Source organism: Saccharomycopsis crataegensis (genome assembly GCF_037102585.1).
Source record: "Saccharomycopsis crataegensis DNA, jcf7180000000084, whole genome shotgun sequence".
NCBI classification, from domain to species: Eukaryota; Fungi; Ascomycota; class Saccharomycetes; order Ascoideales; family Saccharomycopsidaceae; genus Saccharomycopsis; species Saccharomycopsis crataegensis.
In genome coordinates, this window is record NW_027043829.1 from 739,049 (window position 1) to 757,936 (window position 18,888).

The window sequence follows — 18,888 nt, forward strand, 5'->3', positions numbered from 1 at the left end:
GAAATGAATGTATGAAGAAAAAAATAGATTATTTCATAGAAGAATAGGAAAGAATTTAAAGATATGGATTGGAATTTGATGAGCTGTATGCATTGGAAGAATTTTTTAGGTACGGGTTTGAAGTGTTTGAAGTGAAGGATCTATAAGGATTCAGAAAGGAAGAATCATCGTACGGATTCGATGAGATATTAAAATCTACACTTAGATTTCCACTCAACAAGTTACCAATTTGGGGTAATGGGTTATCCGATAAATCAATGTTTTTAAAATCAGCAACGGGTTCGTTCATGTACACCGAAGAGGCCCTGTTCAATTTCATGCGCTCTTTTCCACCAGCATTCTTGGAAGCCTTTGGGTTATGATTGAAAATATAAGCTGGAAGGTCTTGCTTTTCATGTTGCTGCTTGCTGATCTTAAAATCAGGGCTATCAAAAGACGATATATTGGATTTAATTGAGGAGCGATCAGAAGAGGTAGAATATGCAACAGAAGCATGGTCGCCAAAATCAGGCGAGGATATTTTCTTGAATGAATTGGCTGGGTTATTGCTCCTAAGTAAACTTTCGTTTGATCTTTTGTAAAATGGATTTGCAGTTGTTTTTGGTTTGTCAAATTCACTTTTGAAGTAACTTTGCTTCTTGATTCTATCCCCGCCAAAATCTTGGTTCAAAGAAGAATTTTTTCCAATCTCCTTAATTTTTTTAGACTGATTTTCATCGGCTTTTCTAGGATATTCAATGAGTTCTGATTTATCTCTAGGAAATAAATTTTTGGTGGGCGAAAAGATATTTGAAGATTGTGGTACCATTTCAATTGGTTTTTTAAAAGTTATATGTTTTGTGCCTTTTTTTGATGAGTTTCCTATTGCAATTAATTGTTTTCTTGTTGAGAAATATTGTTTCGCAATTAGAGAATTATAGTCATTGTGCTCATTCAACTCGAGCTCCGAGTCATCTAAAAGAGAGCCCCGTTCAGTTCTTGGGATAGCTAACTCCTTTATCAACACGGCTTTGGAATTTTCCGGTTCATCATTGAGCAAAGGCAATAACATTCTATTCAGTTGTTTTATCTGCTTTGATTGCTGTGGATGTATTTTGGAAGGTTCAATAGTATTAGGCAACTTATATTGAAATTCGCCTTGTTTTTTACAATTGTTTTCATTCAAAGACACTGCAGAATAGGAGGACTCTGTCATATCGTAAACATCACTAGTAGGGGTTGCGATATTATTTCTTCTTGGAGTGGTAAATAATGAATTATCATCTGTAGTAGACGATGATATTATACTTTCACCATCGCTGTTGTTATTCGAATTGTAATTGTTGCTATCTTTTATATTAGGTCTGTTTTGAAATTCTTGCATCATGACATTGAGTTGATCTTCATACTCATCCAAGCAATCAATGATCTGATGATACTTTTTTGTATTTTCACTGTAAACACTTGTTTCTTTTGTGGTGAGTATATGTGGTGGTTTTTGAGAGACCTTGAGATTTGATGCCGAGGGCATTTCGCTAAGCGGTCTAGCTATAATAGTTTGTGCTGTATCAAGATGAGTGTTTGTATCTATTACTGTGTCTAAATCTTCTTGAATGATTCCTGATGCTGAACCTTCATCATTTTGTGAGGAGTGTTGAAAAGTATTGGTAATTCCATTAAGGTCATCGTCGCAACTATAGAGGTCGGCGCCGGCATTTTTGTTTCTTTGGAATAAAAGCTCCTTTTCCTTATAAAGATCATTTTGACCGTTATTATTGAGAATATTGGTGGTGTTGTAAGGCGACGATGTTTCATTTCTCCAATCATTCAATAAATCTATTAACGAAGTATTATTCTCAAGGGTATCTTCTATTGTCGCTCCTTGCTTCTGCTTCCCTTTCTTAGAATTATCAGTCTTCTTTCGGCCCCAATTCCATTTGACCATTTTGATTGTAGTGAACACAGTAGGTTAAATATGGCGAATAATTTACTCTTATTAGTGAGTAGCAACACTATCCAATTAATGATAAAGAGATCTAAGGTCAGTATATCCCTTTATTAATTGTAACTTTTTGGCAGTGACAAATCAATCATAAAAAAAGAAAAAAAAAATCTCAAAATCCAGTGAACGTAGGACAAATTTTAGAATATATATGAACCCATAGTTTCTATTCGGCTTCTAAGGCTTTTAGGGCGCTATGTAATTTAGAGTCTGCAATAGAGGTGCAAATTTCATTAAAGTTTGGCACATTGTTAAGATTCTCGACACAAAATTCCGCTTGTCAAGATTTCCAAAGTTTAGGAGAGAAGGCGCTAGCACGCTAAGAGAAATCTGCGTCCCCCCGTTTATTACTCAAACCAGTAACAACAGGGCTTTTTTATGTGTCCATGTTGCATTGGCGTTATACTCATTCTAGAGGAGATTGCCAAACTGTTGGTGGTTAATGCGGTGGGGTGCTTGGTCAGCCATGTTGAGTCTTGTGATTATTATTTTTTGTGTACTCTCACGTCCCCCGTGACTGCGACTTGCCCAACATGACGGTCACTTCTGTGCAAACACCGCAAGGCATATACTTGTCAACCTTGATATCATTGCCTCTTTATTGATTCAAGCCGTCTCTTCTGACTCAAACATTTGTAATATTGTCATTCGCAATTCGCAGTTGCTTGTGTGGTTTTTGAATTATTCTATTTTTAAATTCAAGGTCCACAGTACTGTGTTGTGGGTCGTTCTCCATTATCCATTATTCACTAATGGGTGGAGGATTGTCCGTACATTGATATAAACGTAAGTATATGTTTATAAGAATATTCTGGCTCAAAGACAACATAATCACAGTAATCTAAGCGTTGCAGCTTTCAGTCTTTTGCAATAACTTGTATTATTATTGACATGCGCTTTAATAATTAAGCGGTGATAGATTTTTAATAGAGACTGATATTTGATATTTTTCTGAAACGCATTATGCCATTAATCATATAGTCTAATAGCAAATTTCGGATGATAGAGAGGGAGGAAGGGAAGAAAAATGAAAGCAAATCAGTTATTAAAATCTTTGTAAAATCTAAAGTGCACAAGGAGAACTAGCAACATTATTTCAGAAAGGAAAAAAAAAAAAAAGAGAGAAGAGCAAGTTAATGAGAATCAAAGCGGCTAAATCTTAAATATGACTCACAGTAGCTTGTTTTGATTTTTTCAAACGTTTTAAGATACAGCCCTCTTATAGTGACTTTATAAGATAATGCTTCATCATCGAGATTCAATTTTATTCTTTAGCGAAACAATGAGGGTCTTGAGCCTTTAGAGGTTTTATACAACTCCAAAGTTACAAGCAAGAATAACAAGCAAGGATTTAAATGAGAAATAAGATAAAAATAGCTGAAAATTTACATTCTTGGCTTCAAAGTAAATATCCAATCTCCAACTTCAAGTAATACGCAGAAAGGAAATTAGTGAGAATAAAGTAATAATGCGTCTACGCGAGGTATGTAAATGAACATTATTATTGCTTACATTCTTTTTTCTCTTTTTTCCACTTCTATTTTATTAGAATATTAGCTGCGTTAAGATTGTCATTAAAATTCTCCGGAATCATTGTATGATTATCAATAGAAAGGGTTTCTGCTTCAGAAATATCAGTTATAATGACACTTGCTACAAATGATATTGCTGAAAGAAATGATAAGAAATATACAAAAATACCTATTATTTCATAATCGACGTTAGATACTTTTCAAAAATATTATATAACTACTCATATTCAAGTGTTAAGCGAGAGTGAACGATTGTAAAAATATTCAATGGCAAGTCATGTGTCAATCATCATCAAAAAAAAAAACAAAAAAAAAAAAACGGCCTGTATGTGTGCCCTCATCATATCGTTCACTATACTCTTTCCACAAATCATATTTATTCATAGTGACCTCTTTTTCAGGAGGCAAGAGACCCAGAGATAGGAAATATATTACATACACACTAAACAGGAAGCATAATTTAATCAATATATTGACACAACAATTTGAATAATGTTTTGGACATCCGATATCCACAAGTATTTGAGGGCTCCGAAGACCCTGAAGAATATAAATGATACTGAAAGCGTAACGCTTGGAAATTTCACTGGCTCACTGATTCAAGATAGATCAGAATCAAAGTCCTTGGATACCGAGGATGAAATCAATTACATCTCCAAAGCCTTTTTTAATGTCAAGAATTTCATTTTCAAAATAATTGTTCCGGTAGTCCTATTGGCAACCTTTATTTTCTTGATCAATTTACCAGCCGATACCCCAAGTTTCTATAGAAGCCCTGGACTAATATCATTTGAAGACCATGGAAATCACATCGTTAATCACAACGACGGGTTTTCTGATGGTGTATTTACGGGTGGTTATGACTTAGACGATGACAAAGTTGATGGCGAATACAAAAGTGATGGAGATGGAGATAATGGAGACAAATGGATCATTGGTTAGGGAGGGTTGTTGTCTGGGCTTCAAGCTTTAAAATACTTTGCAGCTGCGCTCCCTCCTCCCCCTTTCTTTCTCTCTTTCTCTCTCTCCCTATATATATATATATATATATATATATATATTTCTTTTAGATTTCACGCTGATTATTTTTTTATATTTGGGTTCCGGAATTTTACAATATTATCAAATGGCATTAATCTTGTCTTTGCTGTGCAATGATCAAATACTCAGAATGTGTAACAAGCACTTGTCAAAAGAAAAACAAGCTATTACAGAAATAATGTTACTTTCTACCGTTATATTGAAAAGGAAAGCCAAGGATATATTATGCATGGAGGAATCTCCTGGGGTCAAAAACAGAATGAAAAAAAGGAACAATATAAACGATGCAATATGTAAACGAAATAATAAACTAAGAAAACTAAACAAAGCTAAAGCAATTATCTAAACTAGGAGTGTGGATATCAATAAAAGAATCAAAGTAAAAGGACTGAAGAAATCAAAATTTGAGGCCAAATTAAGAGACGTAGTAGTTCTGTTACCAGAGTATGAGCTGTTTCCTGTTGTATAGGTGGTAAAAGTATTGGAAGTAGAGAGACCTTCAGAGGTGGTTTGAGAGGTTTCAAGTTCCTCTGTGGTTTGCTCAGTGGTGGTTAATAATGAAACATAAATAGTGTTGCAATCTGAATCAGCACAAACAGAGGTAGTCAAAACTTCAGTGACGATAGTCTCAGTTGCAATAGATAATGAGCTGGAAGAGGTGCTTTCAGTAACGTAAATAATAGTGTTATCATCATCATCAGACAGGGTCAGTCCACTAACCTCGGTAGTGATAGTAATGACATTATCATCCTGATCGGTAGTTCCTGCAGCGGTTGTAGTCTTCACAGAGTTCAAGGTTTGTTCATTTTCAACGATAATTGTTTCAGTAACCACATTATTGGAAGAATCGGTGCTCTCCACAGTAGATTCATAAATAGTTTCGGTAACAACATCATTATCAGTATCTTCAGTTTCACTGTGAGAAGTTGCGGTCACTGTGCTTCCAAGCATCATTGACGAAGCAGTTGTGGTGGTTAATGAGCCTGTCGCACCACTTGAAGCCTGAATGCTAGTGGTTCTCAAGGAAATTTTTGTTGCAGTGCCTCCCAATACTTCAGGCATGTATGAACTGATAATTTGGGAGGTATTGGTGACTGGTCTCAAAGTGAAATCTAAGGCCCCACTGCAGATACCAGTGTTTGTGGTAGCATAGACCTCAAAAGTATCATTATTAGTATCCTTTGGACAAGCAACAAACACAAAATCTTCATTATAGTGAAGATGTTCCCCAATAATATAGAAAATCGATGTACCGTTTTCGCCAGCAGTCAACAAGTCATTGTCGGAGACGATTAATTCCTCGTTTGTACCTTGAATTGAGGCTATACCATCATCACCTATTTCAAAACTCAAACGACCTCCTTCTCTAGACAAAACCAACGAACCGTTTACTGCTGCGAGAGGAAAAAGTTGAATTGCAGAGTTGATATCATATGTCGTAACTGCTATTAAGTTGAAGACCTGTGAATCAGCAACAGCCAATTGAACAATCAACATCAAATATGCAAGTATTAGGTGAACCACACTCATCTTTTTATTTTTTATTTTTTTGTATGCTAGTATTGAGAAATTATCCCGTGTAAACTAATATTATTATTCGCGAAAAAAAAGAAAACAAATGGAACATGGGGTACTTATATGGAGCGAAATTTATGGGGCTGGTCGGTTCATAGACGGGCCCGTTTCTGCATGTTGAAAAATGTGCTGATAGGAGTTCATGCAGAAGGCATTTTTGCTTAGCGAAAAATACTATGTTTGAAACACAGGCTCTGCGATTGAAGTTGAAAACCCAGAACCAGCAAAGTAATGGCTTATTATGATTAGAGATATTGGATATTTTCAAGTAGCATACGCACGTCTTCTTAGATTTACAAGATAGAGGAAAATCATGAAAAGTTAAGTAAAATATTCATTACACAAAGAAACAACTGAAAACATTTATATGAAGAGTTATTAATAAATTTACTCAGCGGTAGCTCTGGTGTAAATCAATTGAGTGGAGTGCTTGGAAACCTTCTTGATCAAACCATCTCTTTCCAATTGAGCAATAGCAACTCTGGCCATAGAACCACCAATCTTAAGACGGTCAACCAAAACGGAAACAGAAACGTATCTGTAGGTTGGGACTTCCTTCAAAATACGGTCGTATTTTTCTTGATCCAAGACAACCAAGTGCTTAGCTCTGTCCTTGACAGACTTCTTGGACCACTTCTTCTTGGATTTCTTACCACCGGCCATAGCGGCAGCAGCCTTAGCGGCTTTAGACAATTGAATCTTTGGTGGCATACTGATAACTTGTTAGTATTCACATCAACTACTCTGAAGGTTGTTTATGATTTCGATTGCGGATATAAAGAGACTTCAACTAACGCTAATTCAACCACTTCTCTTCATATGGGTTCATATATTTCACATTATCCATAAAGCTCTTCACTTGAATATCTCAAGACAATCCCAATGGTTCGCTTCTAATTCCAATAAAGTTTTTGACTGCAAATATTGAAACCCTCCTTTTGTGAATTAATGGTTTGATGTCTTCTTTTCATTATTAATGGCGAATAAATTTTGATAACCACGATTTTTACCTTTCATATCATCATCACACAAACCTTTTGCGCAGTCGTATTAAATTTTTCAAATCATATTTTCCAAGTGTCTGAATATCATATAATGCCACAGCTTTAACAATAGTATTGAATTTTATAAATATGATTTTTGTTGAAATCTCTTTTCAGGCAGTTGATATCCCATTATAACCATCTTATTCTCTACTTACTTGGTATATTATGTCGTTGTTTCCTTGATCCTTTTCACCAACTAGAACGAGGGCAGGTAAATTTTTTAAAATTGAAATGAACTGGAGATTCAACCAAATTCTCACAGCAGGGCTTCATTACTCTATCACGTGCAAAGATTTGTATAAGTCACATATGTGCCCTATCTATGCACGTGATACACTGTAATAAGGTAGCCCTAGAAAGAAATATATGAAATATGTGGCTGCATGAGACCAGCTTATGTTTAATAAGAAACCAGCCTTCCTCTAGGTGGCTCCATCAGAACCTAGTTTCGAAATTGAAAAAATCAAGAATGTGAAAAATCACTAATCCCTAACATCTGATATCACCATTTCTATCTTGGTATGATAAGTGAATTTATAAGTCTTCGAAAAAAAAGAAAAAAGTATTTACTGGGTGGACAATAGCAACCTGAAAAAGAGTTTCAAGTGTGACATTCAATATTCATACTCTGGTTACACACACCCAACTGCTTGAGAGTTCCAATAATATACTGGCTAAACACAAAAAAGATTAATCAGGTTTAATATTACACTGTTAAAATGGTTAATTCATAAACTTAATGAAATGACACCATATCTACTTTGCTATTCGAGAACCTATCTATTCTATGCGATCTATTGGATTCTACTGTATCAAATAGTATGTGACTTTTCACCGGATAGTCACCAGCCAAACATACTTGGTCATGTTCTCGATTCACTGTACTTTTAAAACTAGCGAGAATTTCCCCAATTCTTTCCCGTCTTGTGTCTTTTCTTCATTTCAGTAGTACTAATTCGTAGTAAGTGGCGTAAGATCCTAAAATCAAAAAGGATTTACCCTTAAACAATTTGCTTTAAAATGTATGTTCTATGTAGAAGAAATGCCTGCCTTTGACCCCTTTTAATCAGCAAGTTTTCACTCAAACAATCCTAGAAACATCACTGCTGGTACGTGCCTTTGAAATGAATCAGCATATTAAGTGAATGGAGTTCCGCTATTGAATACAGATCGATATATCAACGTTGCTATTGTAAGGGCTTGAAAGTTGATGATAGTTGATGATGTTAATGAAGGTGCATGAAACATTTCATGCATTTTTATGTTAGAATCATGCGGATGGAGATGAGCTTGAAAATTTTTTTTTTTTTTTTTTTTTACTTTTTATGTGAAAATAATTTTTAACCCACTTAGGTTACACAACCAATACCAAACCAAAGCATTGTAGCTAATTCAGGATTAACAAAATGCAGCTCAGTTGGAAGGATATCTCTACCGTGCCAAATGCCAATGATTTGTTGGATATTGTTCTTAACAGAACCCAACGTAAAACCCCAACTGTGATCAGACCTGGTTACAAAATCACTCGTATCAGATCCTTTTATATGAGAAAGGTCAAGTTCACAGCCGAAGGTTTTAATGAAAAGCTCGATGATATTTTGTCTGGATTCCCAAAGGTTGATGAACTCCATCCTTTCCATCGTGATTTGATGGATACCTTATATGAAAAGAATCATTATAAAGTTTCTTTGGCTGCCGTCTCCAGAGCCAAGTCTTTGATTGAACAAGTTTCCAGAGATTATGTCAGATTGTTGAAGTTCGGTCAATCTTTATTCCAATGTAAACAATTGAAAAGAGCTGCTTTGGGTAGAATGGCTACCATTGCCAAAAAGTTGAAGGATCCTTTAACTTATTTGGAACAAGTTAGACAACATTTGGGTCGTTTGCCTTCTATTGATCCAAACACCAGAACCATTGTCATCTGTGGTTATCCAAACGTCGGTAAATCCTCTTTCTTGAGATCCGTCACCAAAGCCGATGTTGAAGTCCAACCATATGCTTTCACCACTAAATCTTTGTACGTTGGTCATTTTGACTACAAGTACCTCAGATTTCAAGCTATTGATACCCCAGGTATATTGGATAGACCTGTCGAAGATATGAATAATATTGAAATGCAATCCATTTATGCAATTGCCCATTTGAGATCGACCGTCATGTACTTTATGGATATTTCCGAACAGTGTGGCTTCTCTGTTGAAGCTCAAGTCAAGTTGTTCAACTCTATTAAGCCATTATTCGCCAACAAGTCTGTGATGATTGTTTTCAACAAAAGTGATATTATTAAGATCGAAGACTTGAGCCCAGAACGTCAAGAATTGATCAAATCCATCACCAGCCAAACCGGGGTTGATGTTGCCGAAATCTCTTGTCAAGATACTGAAAATGTTATGGCTACCCGTAATAAGGCTTGTGAAAAATTGTTGAGTGCTAGAATAGAACAAAAATTGAAGGGTGTTGGTAAGTCCAACAACGTTCTTAACAAGATTCATGTTTCTACTCCTCAAGCTCGTGATGATGTCGAACGTAAACCATATATTCCAGAAGCTGTGCAATACTTGAAAAAATTCGATCTCGATGATCCAGAAAGAAGAAGATTGGCCAGAGATGTTGAAGCTGAAAACGGTGGTGCTGGTGTCTACAACATCAACTTGAAGGACAACTATCTTTTGGACGATGATGACTGGAAGAATGATGTTATGCCAGAAATCCTTAACGGTCGTAATGTCTACGATTTCTTGGATGCTGATATAATAGAGAAATTGAAGGCATTGGAAGAAGAAGAAGAAAGATTAGAAAAAGAAGGTTTCTACGATTCTGACTCAGAAATTGAAGATGAAGAAGCTGAAGAAATTAGAGAAAAAGCTACTTGGATCCGTGACAAACAAAAGAAGATGATCCACGATGCTAGAACTAGAAAATCCATCAAGAACCGTGCTATCATGCCACGTAGTAAGCAAGTCAAGAACTACGGTGATATGGAAAAACATTTGGCTTCATTGGGTCACGATACTACTGCTTTGGCTAACCGTAAAAGATCATTGCGTGGTTCTGGTTACGATGAAAGAGGTGCTGATGTTGTCATGGATGAATCTGGACCTTCCAAGAAGCGTAAAACTCCACTCAAACAAGGTGACAAACGTAATGCCGGTATCACTGACGAAGTTGCTAGAGCAAAGGCCGAGAAATTGGCCAAGATCCAACGTCGTGATCGTAACAGAGAAGCTAGAAAGGGTGAAGGTGATCGTCACCAACCTGTCTCTTTGTCCAAACATTTGGTTTCTGGTAAGAGAGGTATTGGTAAGACTGACTTTAGATGATTTAGTCCCCTCGAAGGCAAAAACTGTTTTTGTGTTTTTATATAAGTTATATTTTTCTGCATTGGTTTAGTTTTTTTTTCTTTTTCTTTTTTTCTCTCTCTTTGTACTGTACTACATCGTTTCACTTGGATTCTTTTTATTTTTTTTTCAAAAATTATCTTTTATTTCTTGTTGATTCTATTACAATCTTGTCATAATTTTGTTTTTGTTAAAATAATAATAAATGAAAATATTAATTATCTATAGGCATTTGATATTATTGATTGAACTTTGGCATGCTATAGATGAATATAGGATTTTATGCCAATAATACACTTTGAGAAGTAAAGGGCAAGGATAGCAACTGAATATTACGGTATTCAGCACTTTAATCAATACTTCAATTTGATATTGTTTCATACAAGGAAGTAATAAATCGCAAAGTAGTTATAGTATGGAAAATCTATCAGTCCTACAGTGACCCCGGGCGAATTGGGAAATAAAGATAGTGACATGATCACCATATCTACAGGTACGACCATTTGATCCTATCCAATATTAAGATGTTTTTTTTTTTTTTTTTTTACAATATCGATATCGAACAACAAGTTTCAACAATCAGTAGTTTCAACAATCAGTAGTTACAAAAATTCAGTGCAGTGTAGATAAACGAGTAACCAGCTAAAAAAAAAAAAAAAAAAAAAAATTAGAGCCTGATTTGATATCGGAGCCAATCCAATAATTAGACTTAGTTGATACGCAACAATTCAACATCGAAAACCAAAGTGGCGTTTGGTGGAATCAAACCTGGGAAACCTCTTGGACCGTAAGCCAAGTTACCTGGGATGGTGAACTTAGCTCTTTCACCAAGAGACAATTGAGGAACACCTTGATCCCAACCTTGGATAACCTAGAAATATAATGTTAGTTGTATTCAAAAAATAGCTCGTAGCTAAAACCAATTAAAAATAAACTTACTTGACCAACACCAACAGTGAAGACAAAAGGAGAACCACCTAGAAATAAGCACGTTAGTAAAAGAACAATTTGGGAACCAAAAATCTTCCAGTATTGTTAATGAAAGAGCAGAGGATACATACGAGTTCTGGAGCTGTCAAAGACCTTACCGGAGGTCAAAGTACCGGTGTAGTGGATGGCACATTGGTCACCTCTAACTGGGAAAGTTTTACCATCACCTAAACAAGTTAGTATAATTATCAGAAATAAATTAACAAACAATAAAAAAGCAGATGGTCTGTTAGCAAATAATAGCCAGTTTTGTTGCCGATACTCTCAATGCTGTGATAATCAAAGATGGCAATAATAATCGCAATTGAATATACACAAGGGTGGCTACTCGATAAATTCCGGGGAAGTAGCTAAAACTGAATTACTTGTCCATCGCAGAAAGCTTTATTAATGTAATACCTACCTGGAGTGATTCTTTCGATTTTCAATTGGTCAGCCATTTTTCTAATAGTAGTTGCAGAGAGTCTTGTTGCTTGAGTAAATCTCATTTGATCTTTTATCAAAAACGTTGAGACGAATGTTGTCATCAGTTGGGTTGATTTTTTTTTTTTGCTTCGAAGAATGAATGGCATCACCCGGACTATCCATCTTTTGAAGTCATCAAGCCCCAACAAATACTCTCTACATTTATTGTTATCGTCATTATCATTACTATTATTATTACTATTACTATATGAGAACTATCATCGATATATTACAAGCATGGAGCCTCGTGAAGCTTCCCCCACAACCAACCGCGGATAACCTCTTCATTTATCGTTATTTCCAAAAAGCTGGTAGAGCCAGCTTTTTTGTTTTCTTTCTCTCTCTCTTTCTTGGATCTCATATTCAGAAAAGATCCTTATCTGACCATTAGGCAAAATCTCCCCTCTTCGTATACCATATTCATCTTCTCCTAAGACATCTAGATATCATTTGTTAGTAAGCAGAGATCAAGATAATGGTTATTATTACCCCCACAAGTATACACCAGATCAAGAATCAAACATACACTTTCTGTAAAATGGAACAGACATAACAATTGTCGTGTACAATCCACCAAATAACGCAAAGAACCTGTAAGGCATCTTGTTAGTAACAGTTACAGTCGAAGAACGCAACCGTAGAGAATGAAAACGATATACTACAACATACGCCCAGTACCTCTTTTGTATTTCCTTTGGAGCAGGAGGAATGTAAGGCCCTTTCTTAGCCATGATGTCCCTTATGTATTATGGTGTTATATAAATTATTATTGTTATTATTGTCTGGCTATTCATGTTAGACACTAAAACCTCCGTCAAATGCCTCGCCGGTTAACAAAAACCTTTCATCTAAGGCACGTGATCATCCGATGAGCTGCAAAAAAAAAAAAAAAAAAATTCTGTGTTTTCTAAGTAAAAATTTTAGATCAGAGTAGGTAGTTGATCTTGTCAGGCCTACTATTTAACAAATTTCAATATAAAATGGGCAAAGCTGCTGCTACTTACAAACAAAAATACTCTGCACAAGCGTCTGCTGGTGAACAGACCTCTGCTCAAAAAATGAATACGGTTTTCAAGTTCAATACCAATCTTGGGCAGCATATTTTGAAGAATCCAATGATTGCCCAAGGGATTGTTGATAAGGCCGAAATTAGACCATCAGACACAATATTGGAAGTTGGTCCAGGTACCGGTAACTTGACTGTGAGAATATTGCCACAGGCACGTAAAGTCATAGCAGTGGAAATGGATCCAAGAATGGCGGCGGAATTGACAAAAAGAGTTCGTGGGACCGCCGAAGAAAAGAAATTGGAAATTTTGTTGGGGGATTGTATCAAGACAGATTTGCCATATTGTGATGTTTGCATAAGTAATACTCCTTATCAAATTTCTTCCCCATTGGTTTTCAAATTGTTGAATCAACCAAACCCTCCAAGAGTTTCGATTCTTATGTTTCAAAGAGAATTCGCCTTGAGATTGGTGGCCAGACCGGGCGATTCATTATACTGTAGATTGAGTGCAAATGTTCAAATGTGGGCTAATGTTACACATATTATGAAGGTGGGTAAAAATAACTTCAGACCTCCTCCAAAAGTTGAAAGTTCGGTGGTTAGAATCGAAGTCAAGACTCCAAGACCAAATATCAAATTTGCTGAATGGGACGGATTGTTGAGAGTTTGCTTTTTAAGAAAAAACAAGACCATAGCAGCGGGCTTCAAGACCTCTACAGTATTGGAATTATTAGAAAAGAATTATAAAGCTTACGTTAGTTCAAAGGGCGGGGATGTCGAAATGGATCAAGACTACAAGACCATCGTAAAGGAAAAGATCACTAAAGTACTACAAGAAACTGGATTGGCAGAACAAAGATCTAGTAAGTGTGATCAATTAGAGTTTTTGAAGTTGTTGTTTGGGTTCCACCAGGAAGGTTTATATTTTTCTCTTGATTAATTTGCTTAATTTCGCTACATTTTTTTTTCTTTAATAAGATTTAACATCAGTAAACTTTTCGATTTTCTATAAATTAAGAATGTAATCATTATGCTCAACGTCTCTTGGTTTTTTGTGTAGCATCCTTTTCAATAACTTCACCAACATTACCCATTTCTTCCATACGCTCTTCAGATATTCTTACTTGTTCTCTACGTTCCCACCATCTATCTTCACATAAATCGAATGCAGCTTTTTTCAAATACTTTCCTCTAGCGTCTCTATTACTAGAAATAGACCATTCAAGGAATTGCGCACCCGTTCTCAAGTAAAAGTTTCTTAAAGTTTCAAATGGTTTTGGATGTGGTAACCAAGGTCTCTCATCAGGCACCTCCATCTCATTCTCCTCCTCCACTTCTTCTTCTTCTTCTTCTTCTTCTTCAGCAACCAAAACCCTATCCTTAATTTCATCATCGTCATCATCTTCATCATCTTCGAAATCGTCGTCATCTTCATCTTCATCTTCATCTTCTTGTTGGGCCTTTTCAACTTCACTTAAATCTTCCCAGTATATTTTAACCCCGTCCAATTTAGCCAAATCAATACTATACATACTATCAATATTGATATCCTTTTCACCATATTCCCACATACCACCATAAATGAAATATGTATCATCAATGACACATGTGGTAGCATTAAATCTTGGATGCGGTAACTGGTAACTGACTGGATATTCCTTAGCGGCCAACTCCTCTTCTTCTTTTTCTTCTTCCAACTTGAGCTGTTCCAAGTGTTTTCTAACTTCCTCATTCTCTTCATCATTTTCATCATCGTTCAACTGGTTCTTTTTCAAAATAGAGTTCAAGAATTCTTCCAATTCTTGTTCTCTATTGTCTCTTGTGTTGGTCTTGAGCTTCTCCTTCTTCTTTTTCTGTGGTCTAATGCTCAAGTTAAACCACTTATTGTTCTCACCTTGATAAACAAAAAGATTATTATAGAAAACTGAACTAAGACTCTCTTCTGTTTCTTCTGTATCATGAACCCCACCAAACAAAATGTATCTAAATTTCGAGCCGTGCTGCGTCAAACTACAACCGGCTCTTGGAGAAGGTGCAAACCCCTGCTTCTTACGTCTTTCCCACCTGACCTGTTTTAAGTCGGTCTTCATTTTCAATACCCATGAATCTGTCAAATGTTTACCCTTCTGTAAGCCCTTACCAGCCTTAACCTTAGTGTAACCACCCCAAACAACCGCACCACTATCAGTACCAGATGCATAAGAAACAAAAGAATGACCTGATCTTGAGTCAGGAATAGGATGATGAGGAGGAAATTCCACCTGTTGCCATTTGTAACTTGAAACATCAAACACCCACAAGTCATTAAGATAAGTTGTCGAAGTACCAAGATCACGGAACCCGCCAAATAAGAGGATAGAGCCTTTCCAAACACACATACGACAACCAGAACGAGCAGAAGGACCTTTTTTTGATTCTACTTTTGCCCATTTTTTTTCTTCCGGATCTAAAATCCAAGTATCACCATAATGGTAGAAAGTATTCTGTTTAGGGGACGAGAATTCCCCACCAAAGAGGACAACGATCCCACTTGGATGGGCACACATAGCATGAGAGGACCGTGGTAATGGAGAGTTCTTGGAAACAATTCTTCTCCAGATATCAGAGTCCACACTGTAGGTATACAAGTCATTGAAAAATACCGTTAATCCGTTATCGTTGACCGATTCACCTCCAAATAAGAATAATTCTCGTTTGCCATGAATAGGGTTAGCCACCATGGCAGGAATGTTTCTTCTGGTTGGCTTTTCACATTTTTCAATAGAAACCTCCTCAAATTGTTCCTGTTCTAATTGGAAATTCTTCAAAATTTCGTCAATGTCTTGATCATCTTCTTCCAAACCTTGCTTCTTGGCCATTTTTTTGTTCTTTCCTTCGGACTTCACCTTGGCCTTTTCATTCTTAGCCGCCATACGGGCTTTACGAGCATCTTTATCTTTCTTATCCTTCTTCTTTGCCATCTCCCTTATTCACAACATTTATTCTATAAAACTTGCAAACTGATTAAACAATGTTGGGAGAAAAATTCTTTTGAAATGCAAAAAAAAGGTTACGCAGCTCCGTGAGGAGGATCTGATATTTGGAAGTTATTTATTTATTTTGTTTATTGAATGTTTATTATGCGTTCTTCCATCGTTCAAAGTCAATAATAATGAGGGAATGGTCCATAGAGGAAGAAGTCGCGTTGTTTCGGGCGATATGCCACTTCAAGCCGTGTGGCAAGAATAAATATTTCCATATGATCTCGATTCTTAATGCTTTGGAAAACACATTACATGACGGCAAGTCATCTCCACAAATCACTGCCAGTGATGTACGAGAGAAGCTCGCAAAGTATTATGATTTAGAAAAACTAGATGAACTAGAAAATATCAGCGATGCCTCGGAGGAGAGTGACGAGGAGAAAGAACGTGTCAATCTGGTGTTGTATGCTAAGAACACCCCAATTATAGAACAGGACGGAGAAACTTATCAAGAGTTTGAACTACGACCTATTCAAGAATACCAGAAGGTTATTATCAACAATGCAATTGATTCTAATTGCTCTAGTCCTTCAAAAATGTCAGATATTGATGATTTGGATGAGATTGCAGGCCAATCAGAGGAAGAGAGTGAGGGTAAGACACAACAACTGGAAGCAGAAGATGGGACACCAGAAGCAGAAGGCGAAGACGAGGGCAAGGGAAAGGAAGAGGAGGAAGAGGAAGAGGAAGAGGAAGAAGAGGAGGAACCAAAGCCTAGAAAAAGAGGTAGAAGAAAGTCGACTATAGTACCAACCAGAGGAAGGAAGGCCCAAAAGACCGCCGGGACCACCAAAGTGACCACACGAAGAACCAGGTCGAGTGGCACAGCGGCTGACTTGGAGTCCCATGAAGTCCCAAAAAGGGGTGCAAAGAAAAAAGGTCCTGCTGCCACAACAAGATTGTCTACTAGTTCACGAAGAAGCTCTCGTCGACATGTATAAGATTATGGATTTTTGCGTTTCAAATTTTTGTGTATTGAGTATTTATGGAAATGTATCATAATAATTATTAGCATTGTATTACTACTTTTGTCTCTTACTCTAGAATTTGTAATAATGATTATTGTTTTTGTTTTTGTTGCTCCGTTTTGATTTCAATAGCTCTTTTGGTAAATGCTTTGATCATGATCTTGGTTATATTTTCTGCAAATAAGGCACTCACAGTGTTGTACAATGGGTTTGAGAACTTATAATTCAAATGTAGAATCATCTTTGTGGCACTTGGCCTCTTCGGATCCTCCTCTATATACCACTTCATTTTTAGGTGATCGAACAAGTTATCTGACAATGATTCCGCCTCTACCAATTTAGGTTCATCTTGGTTATTTTCGCATTTAATTCGACATACAAATTTTTCATTAAACTCCTTGAACCCAACTTTTAAACCTCCTTCGGCCGGGAGATCAGATTGGTCATAACGAGTAACGAATGATTCTGTGCAATAGGGAACAAACTTGTGATACTGATCCACCCCTGATACTACTTTAAAAAAAATATCAGAAGGCTGACTATTTTGTTTCAATTCGGTTAGTTTTAATTCAGATTATATAGAAGGGTATTGTATATTATCTCATCAATTAAAAACTTTGCTTACTTGATCTTTTTCCTGATGGTGTATTCCTGCGGTTGCAGTCCTCCAAAAAATGATCTCAGTTGGTTTAAACTGATGATTCTTTTGGGTAGAAGAGATGATGATCTCAATTGTCGAAGCAATATCATTTTCGCGAATATTTGATAACTGTGATTTTGATATTTCTTCAGTGAAACTTCTCCAACTTCTTTCTCATCTTCCAAATTTTTTCTCAAACAAAAAAAAAAAAAAAAAAAAATCAAGAAAAATAACGATTAAAGTGAGGCACCATAGCAATAATAAATCACGGAGAGACGCACCAAGAATAGGAAAAATGTCCTTGGAAATCAATTGGAACTTGCTATCTTCAGACGATAATTTGAAAGATGAACTCAGGAACTTTCTAGATCAACAATTGCAAAAGATAGAATTACCAGAGTTCCTTAAAGATGTTAGTGTCACGGAGTTCAACATTGGAAAGATCCCTCCACAAGTGACACTAAGGCACATAGGTGATCCTTTTGATGAATTTTATGAAGATAGTGATGAGGAAGATCAAAATATTTCGGGGGACTCCAAAGAGCAACAAACTCCTTCAATATCGCTGAAAGGAAACAGTGAGAGATCTGATTCTAAGGATTTACAAATGATTGCCGAAATCGATTATCGAGGTGATTTATACGTGGAAATCAGTACGAATTTGCTTTTGAACTATCCTTCAGAAAGTTTTATTGAGTTACCTATAAAGTTGAAAATCTCTGACCTTGTTATTCATTCATTGGTGATCCTCAGTTATGCAAAAAATTTGGTGAATTTCTCGTTTCTATGTGATATCACTGATGACAACTTAGATAGCTTTGTGAACCAAAAAGGATCAAGCTCTGCAAATACATATAATAACACTAATGCCACTGCGCCTAATACCCCGATATCACCTGGTTTTTCAAATAATGGCCGGCACAATAGCAACGCTGGACAACCATCCTTTTCTTCAAATGTTAATCCTTCAAGATATACAAACAAAGATAGGATCGATATTATAAAAGATTTGAAGATTGATTCTGAAATAGGAGGAGGAACCCTTGGTAACCAGTCTAATGGATCGGTGTTGATGAATGTTGGTAAAGTGGAAAAGTTCTTGGTGGAAAAATTCCGAAGCATATTGAGGGACGAATTGGCCTGGCCAGGTTGGATATCTTTTGATTTGTCCAACGACGATGATGATGATGATGAAAGTTATGAAGATGTGAGTTAAAAACGAGGCATAAGGGCATATGGAATGAAAATTCAGTGAAAGTCGACGGGAATCCCTTCTTGAT

The 18,888-nt window shown here is 36.3% G+C and overlaps 12 protein-coding genes across 12 annotated transcripts; 5 read left to right on the forward strand and 7 right to left on the reverse strand. All coding sequences in view use genetic code 12, as the record gives it.

Moving 5' to 3' along the window:
• Positions 1–55: 55 nt before the first annotated feature.
• Positions 56–1,924, reverse strand: DASC09_033420 (uncharacterized protein; the record flags this gene model as incomplete). Its single annotated transcript, XM_064996941.1, has 1 exon — positions 56–1,924. One exon carries the CDS (start codon positions 1,922–1,924, stop codon positions 56–58), a length of 1,869 nt encoding a protein of 622 aa, XP_064853013.1.
• A 2,081-nt stretch (positions 1,925–4,005) lies between these two features.
• DASC09_033430 (uncharacterized protein) lies at positions 4,006–4,455 on the forward strand (the record flags this gene model as incomplete). Its single annotated transcript, XM_064996942.1, has 1 exon — positions 4,006–4,455. The coding sequence occupies one exon, from the start codon at positions 4,006–4,008 to the stop codon at positions 4,453–4,455; it is 450 nt and encodes a 149-aa protein (XP_064853014.1).
• A 441-nt stretch (positions 4,456–4,896) lies between these two features.
• DASC09_033440 (uncharacterized protein) lies at positions 4,897–6,084 on the reverse strand (the record flags this gene model as incomplete). Its single annotated transcript, XM_064996943.1, has 1 exon — positions 4,897–6,084. The coding sequence occupies one exon, from the start codon at positions 6,082–6,084 to the stop codon at positions 4,897–4,899; it is 1,188 nt and encodes a 395-aa protein (XP_064853015.1).
• Positions 6,085–6,516: 432 nt separating this feature from the next.
• On the reverse strand, positions 6,517–8,042 carry DASC09_033450 (eS25 family ribosomal protein; the record flags this gene model as incomplete). Its single annotated transcript, XM_064996944.1, has 2 exons — positions 6,517–6,841; positions 8,035–8,042. The coding sequence occupies 2 exons, from the start codon at positions 8,040–8,042 to the stop codon at positions 6,517–6,519; spliced, it is 333 nt and encodes a 110-aa protein (XP_064853016.1).
• A 539-nt stretch (positions 8,043–8,581) lies between these two features.
• NOG1 (putative GTPase NOG1) lies at positions 8,582–10,495 on the forward strand (the record flags this gene model as incomplete). Its single annotated transcript, XM_064996945.1, has 1 exon — positions 8,582–10,495. One exon carries the CDS (start codon positions 8,582–8,584, stop codon positions 10,493–10,495), a length of 1,914 nt encoding a protein of 637 aa, XP_064853017.1.
• A 727-nt stretch (positions 10,496–11,222) lies between these two features.
• FPR1 (peptidylprolyl isomerase FPR1) lies at positions 11,223–12,030 on the reverse strand (the record flags this gene model as incomplete). The annotated part of the gene is made up of 4 exons (XM_064996946.1): positions 11,223–11,384; positions 11,453–11,490; positions 11,575–11,670; positions 11,907–12,030. 4 exons carry the CDS (start codon positions 12,028–12,030, stop codon positions 11,223–11,225), a joined length of 420 nt encoding a protein of 139 aa, XP_064853018.1.
• Positions 12,031–12,252: 222 nt separating this feature from the next.
• Positions 12,253–12,699, reverse strand: DASC09_033480 (uncharacterized protein; the record flags this gene model as incomplete). The annotated part of the gene is made up of 3 exons (XM_064996947.1): positions 12,253–12,407; positions 12,495–12,559; positions 12,638–12,699. 3 exons carry the CDS (start codon positions 12,697–12,699, stop codon positions 12,253–12,255), a joined length of 282 nt encoding a protein of 93 aa, XP_064853019.1.
• A 249-nt stretch (positions 12,700–12,948) lies between these two features.
• On the forward strand, positions 12,949–13,917 carry DIM1 (putative dimethyladenosine transferase; the record flags this gene model as incomplete). The annotated part of the gene is made up of 1 exon (XM_064996948.1): positions 12,949–13,917. The coding sequence occupies one exon, from the start codon at positions 12,949–12,951 to the stop codon at positions 13,915–13,917; it is 969 nt and encodes a 322-aa protein (XP_064853020.1).
• A 94-nt stretch (positions 13,918–14,011) lies between these two features.
• Positions 14,012–15,937, reverse strand: KEL3 (Kel3p; the record flags this gene model as incomplete). The annotated part of the gene is made up of 1 exon (XM_064996949.1): positions 14,012–15,937. The coding sequence occupies one exon, from the start codon at positions 15,935–15,937 to the stop codon at positions 14,012–14,014; it is 1,926 nt and encodes a 641-aa protein (XP_064853021.1).
• A 191-nt stretch (positions 15,938–16,128) lies between these two features.
• On the forward strand, positions 16,129–16,941 carry DASC09_033510 (EAF7 family protein; the record flags this gene model as incomplete). Its single annotated transcript, XM_064996950.1, has 1 exon — positions 16,129–16,941. One exon carries the CDS (start codon positions 16,129–16,131, stop codon positions 16,939–16,941), a length of 813 nt encoding a protein of 270 aa, XP_064853022.1.
• A 118-nt stretch (positions 16,942–17,059) lies between these two features.
• COQ10 (ubiquinone-binding protein COQ10) lies at positions 17,060–17,718 on the reverse strand (the record flags this gene model as incomplete). The annotated part of the gene is made up of 2 exons (XM_064996951.1): positions 17,060–17,507; positions 17,594–17,718. The coding sequence occupies 2 exons, from the start codon at positions 17,716–17,718 to the stop codon at positions 17,060–17,062; spliced, it is 573 nt and encodes a 190-aa protein (XP_064853023.1).
• Positions 17,719–17,903: 185 nt separating this feature from the next.
• On the forward strand, positions 17,904–18,824 carry MDM12 (ERMES complex subunit MDM12; the record flags this gene model as incomplete). Its single annotated transcript, XM_064996952.1, has 1 exon — positions 17,904–18,824. The coding sequence occupies one exon, from the start codon at positions 17,904–17,906 to the stop codon at positions 18,822–18,824; it is 921 nt and encodes a 306-aa protein (XP_064853024.1).
• Positions 18,825–18,888: the final 64 nt, after the last annotated feature.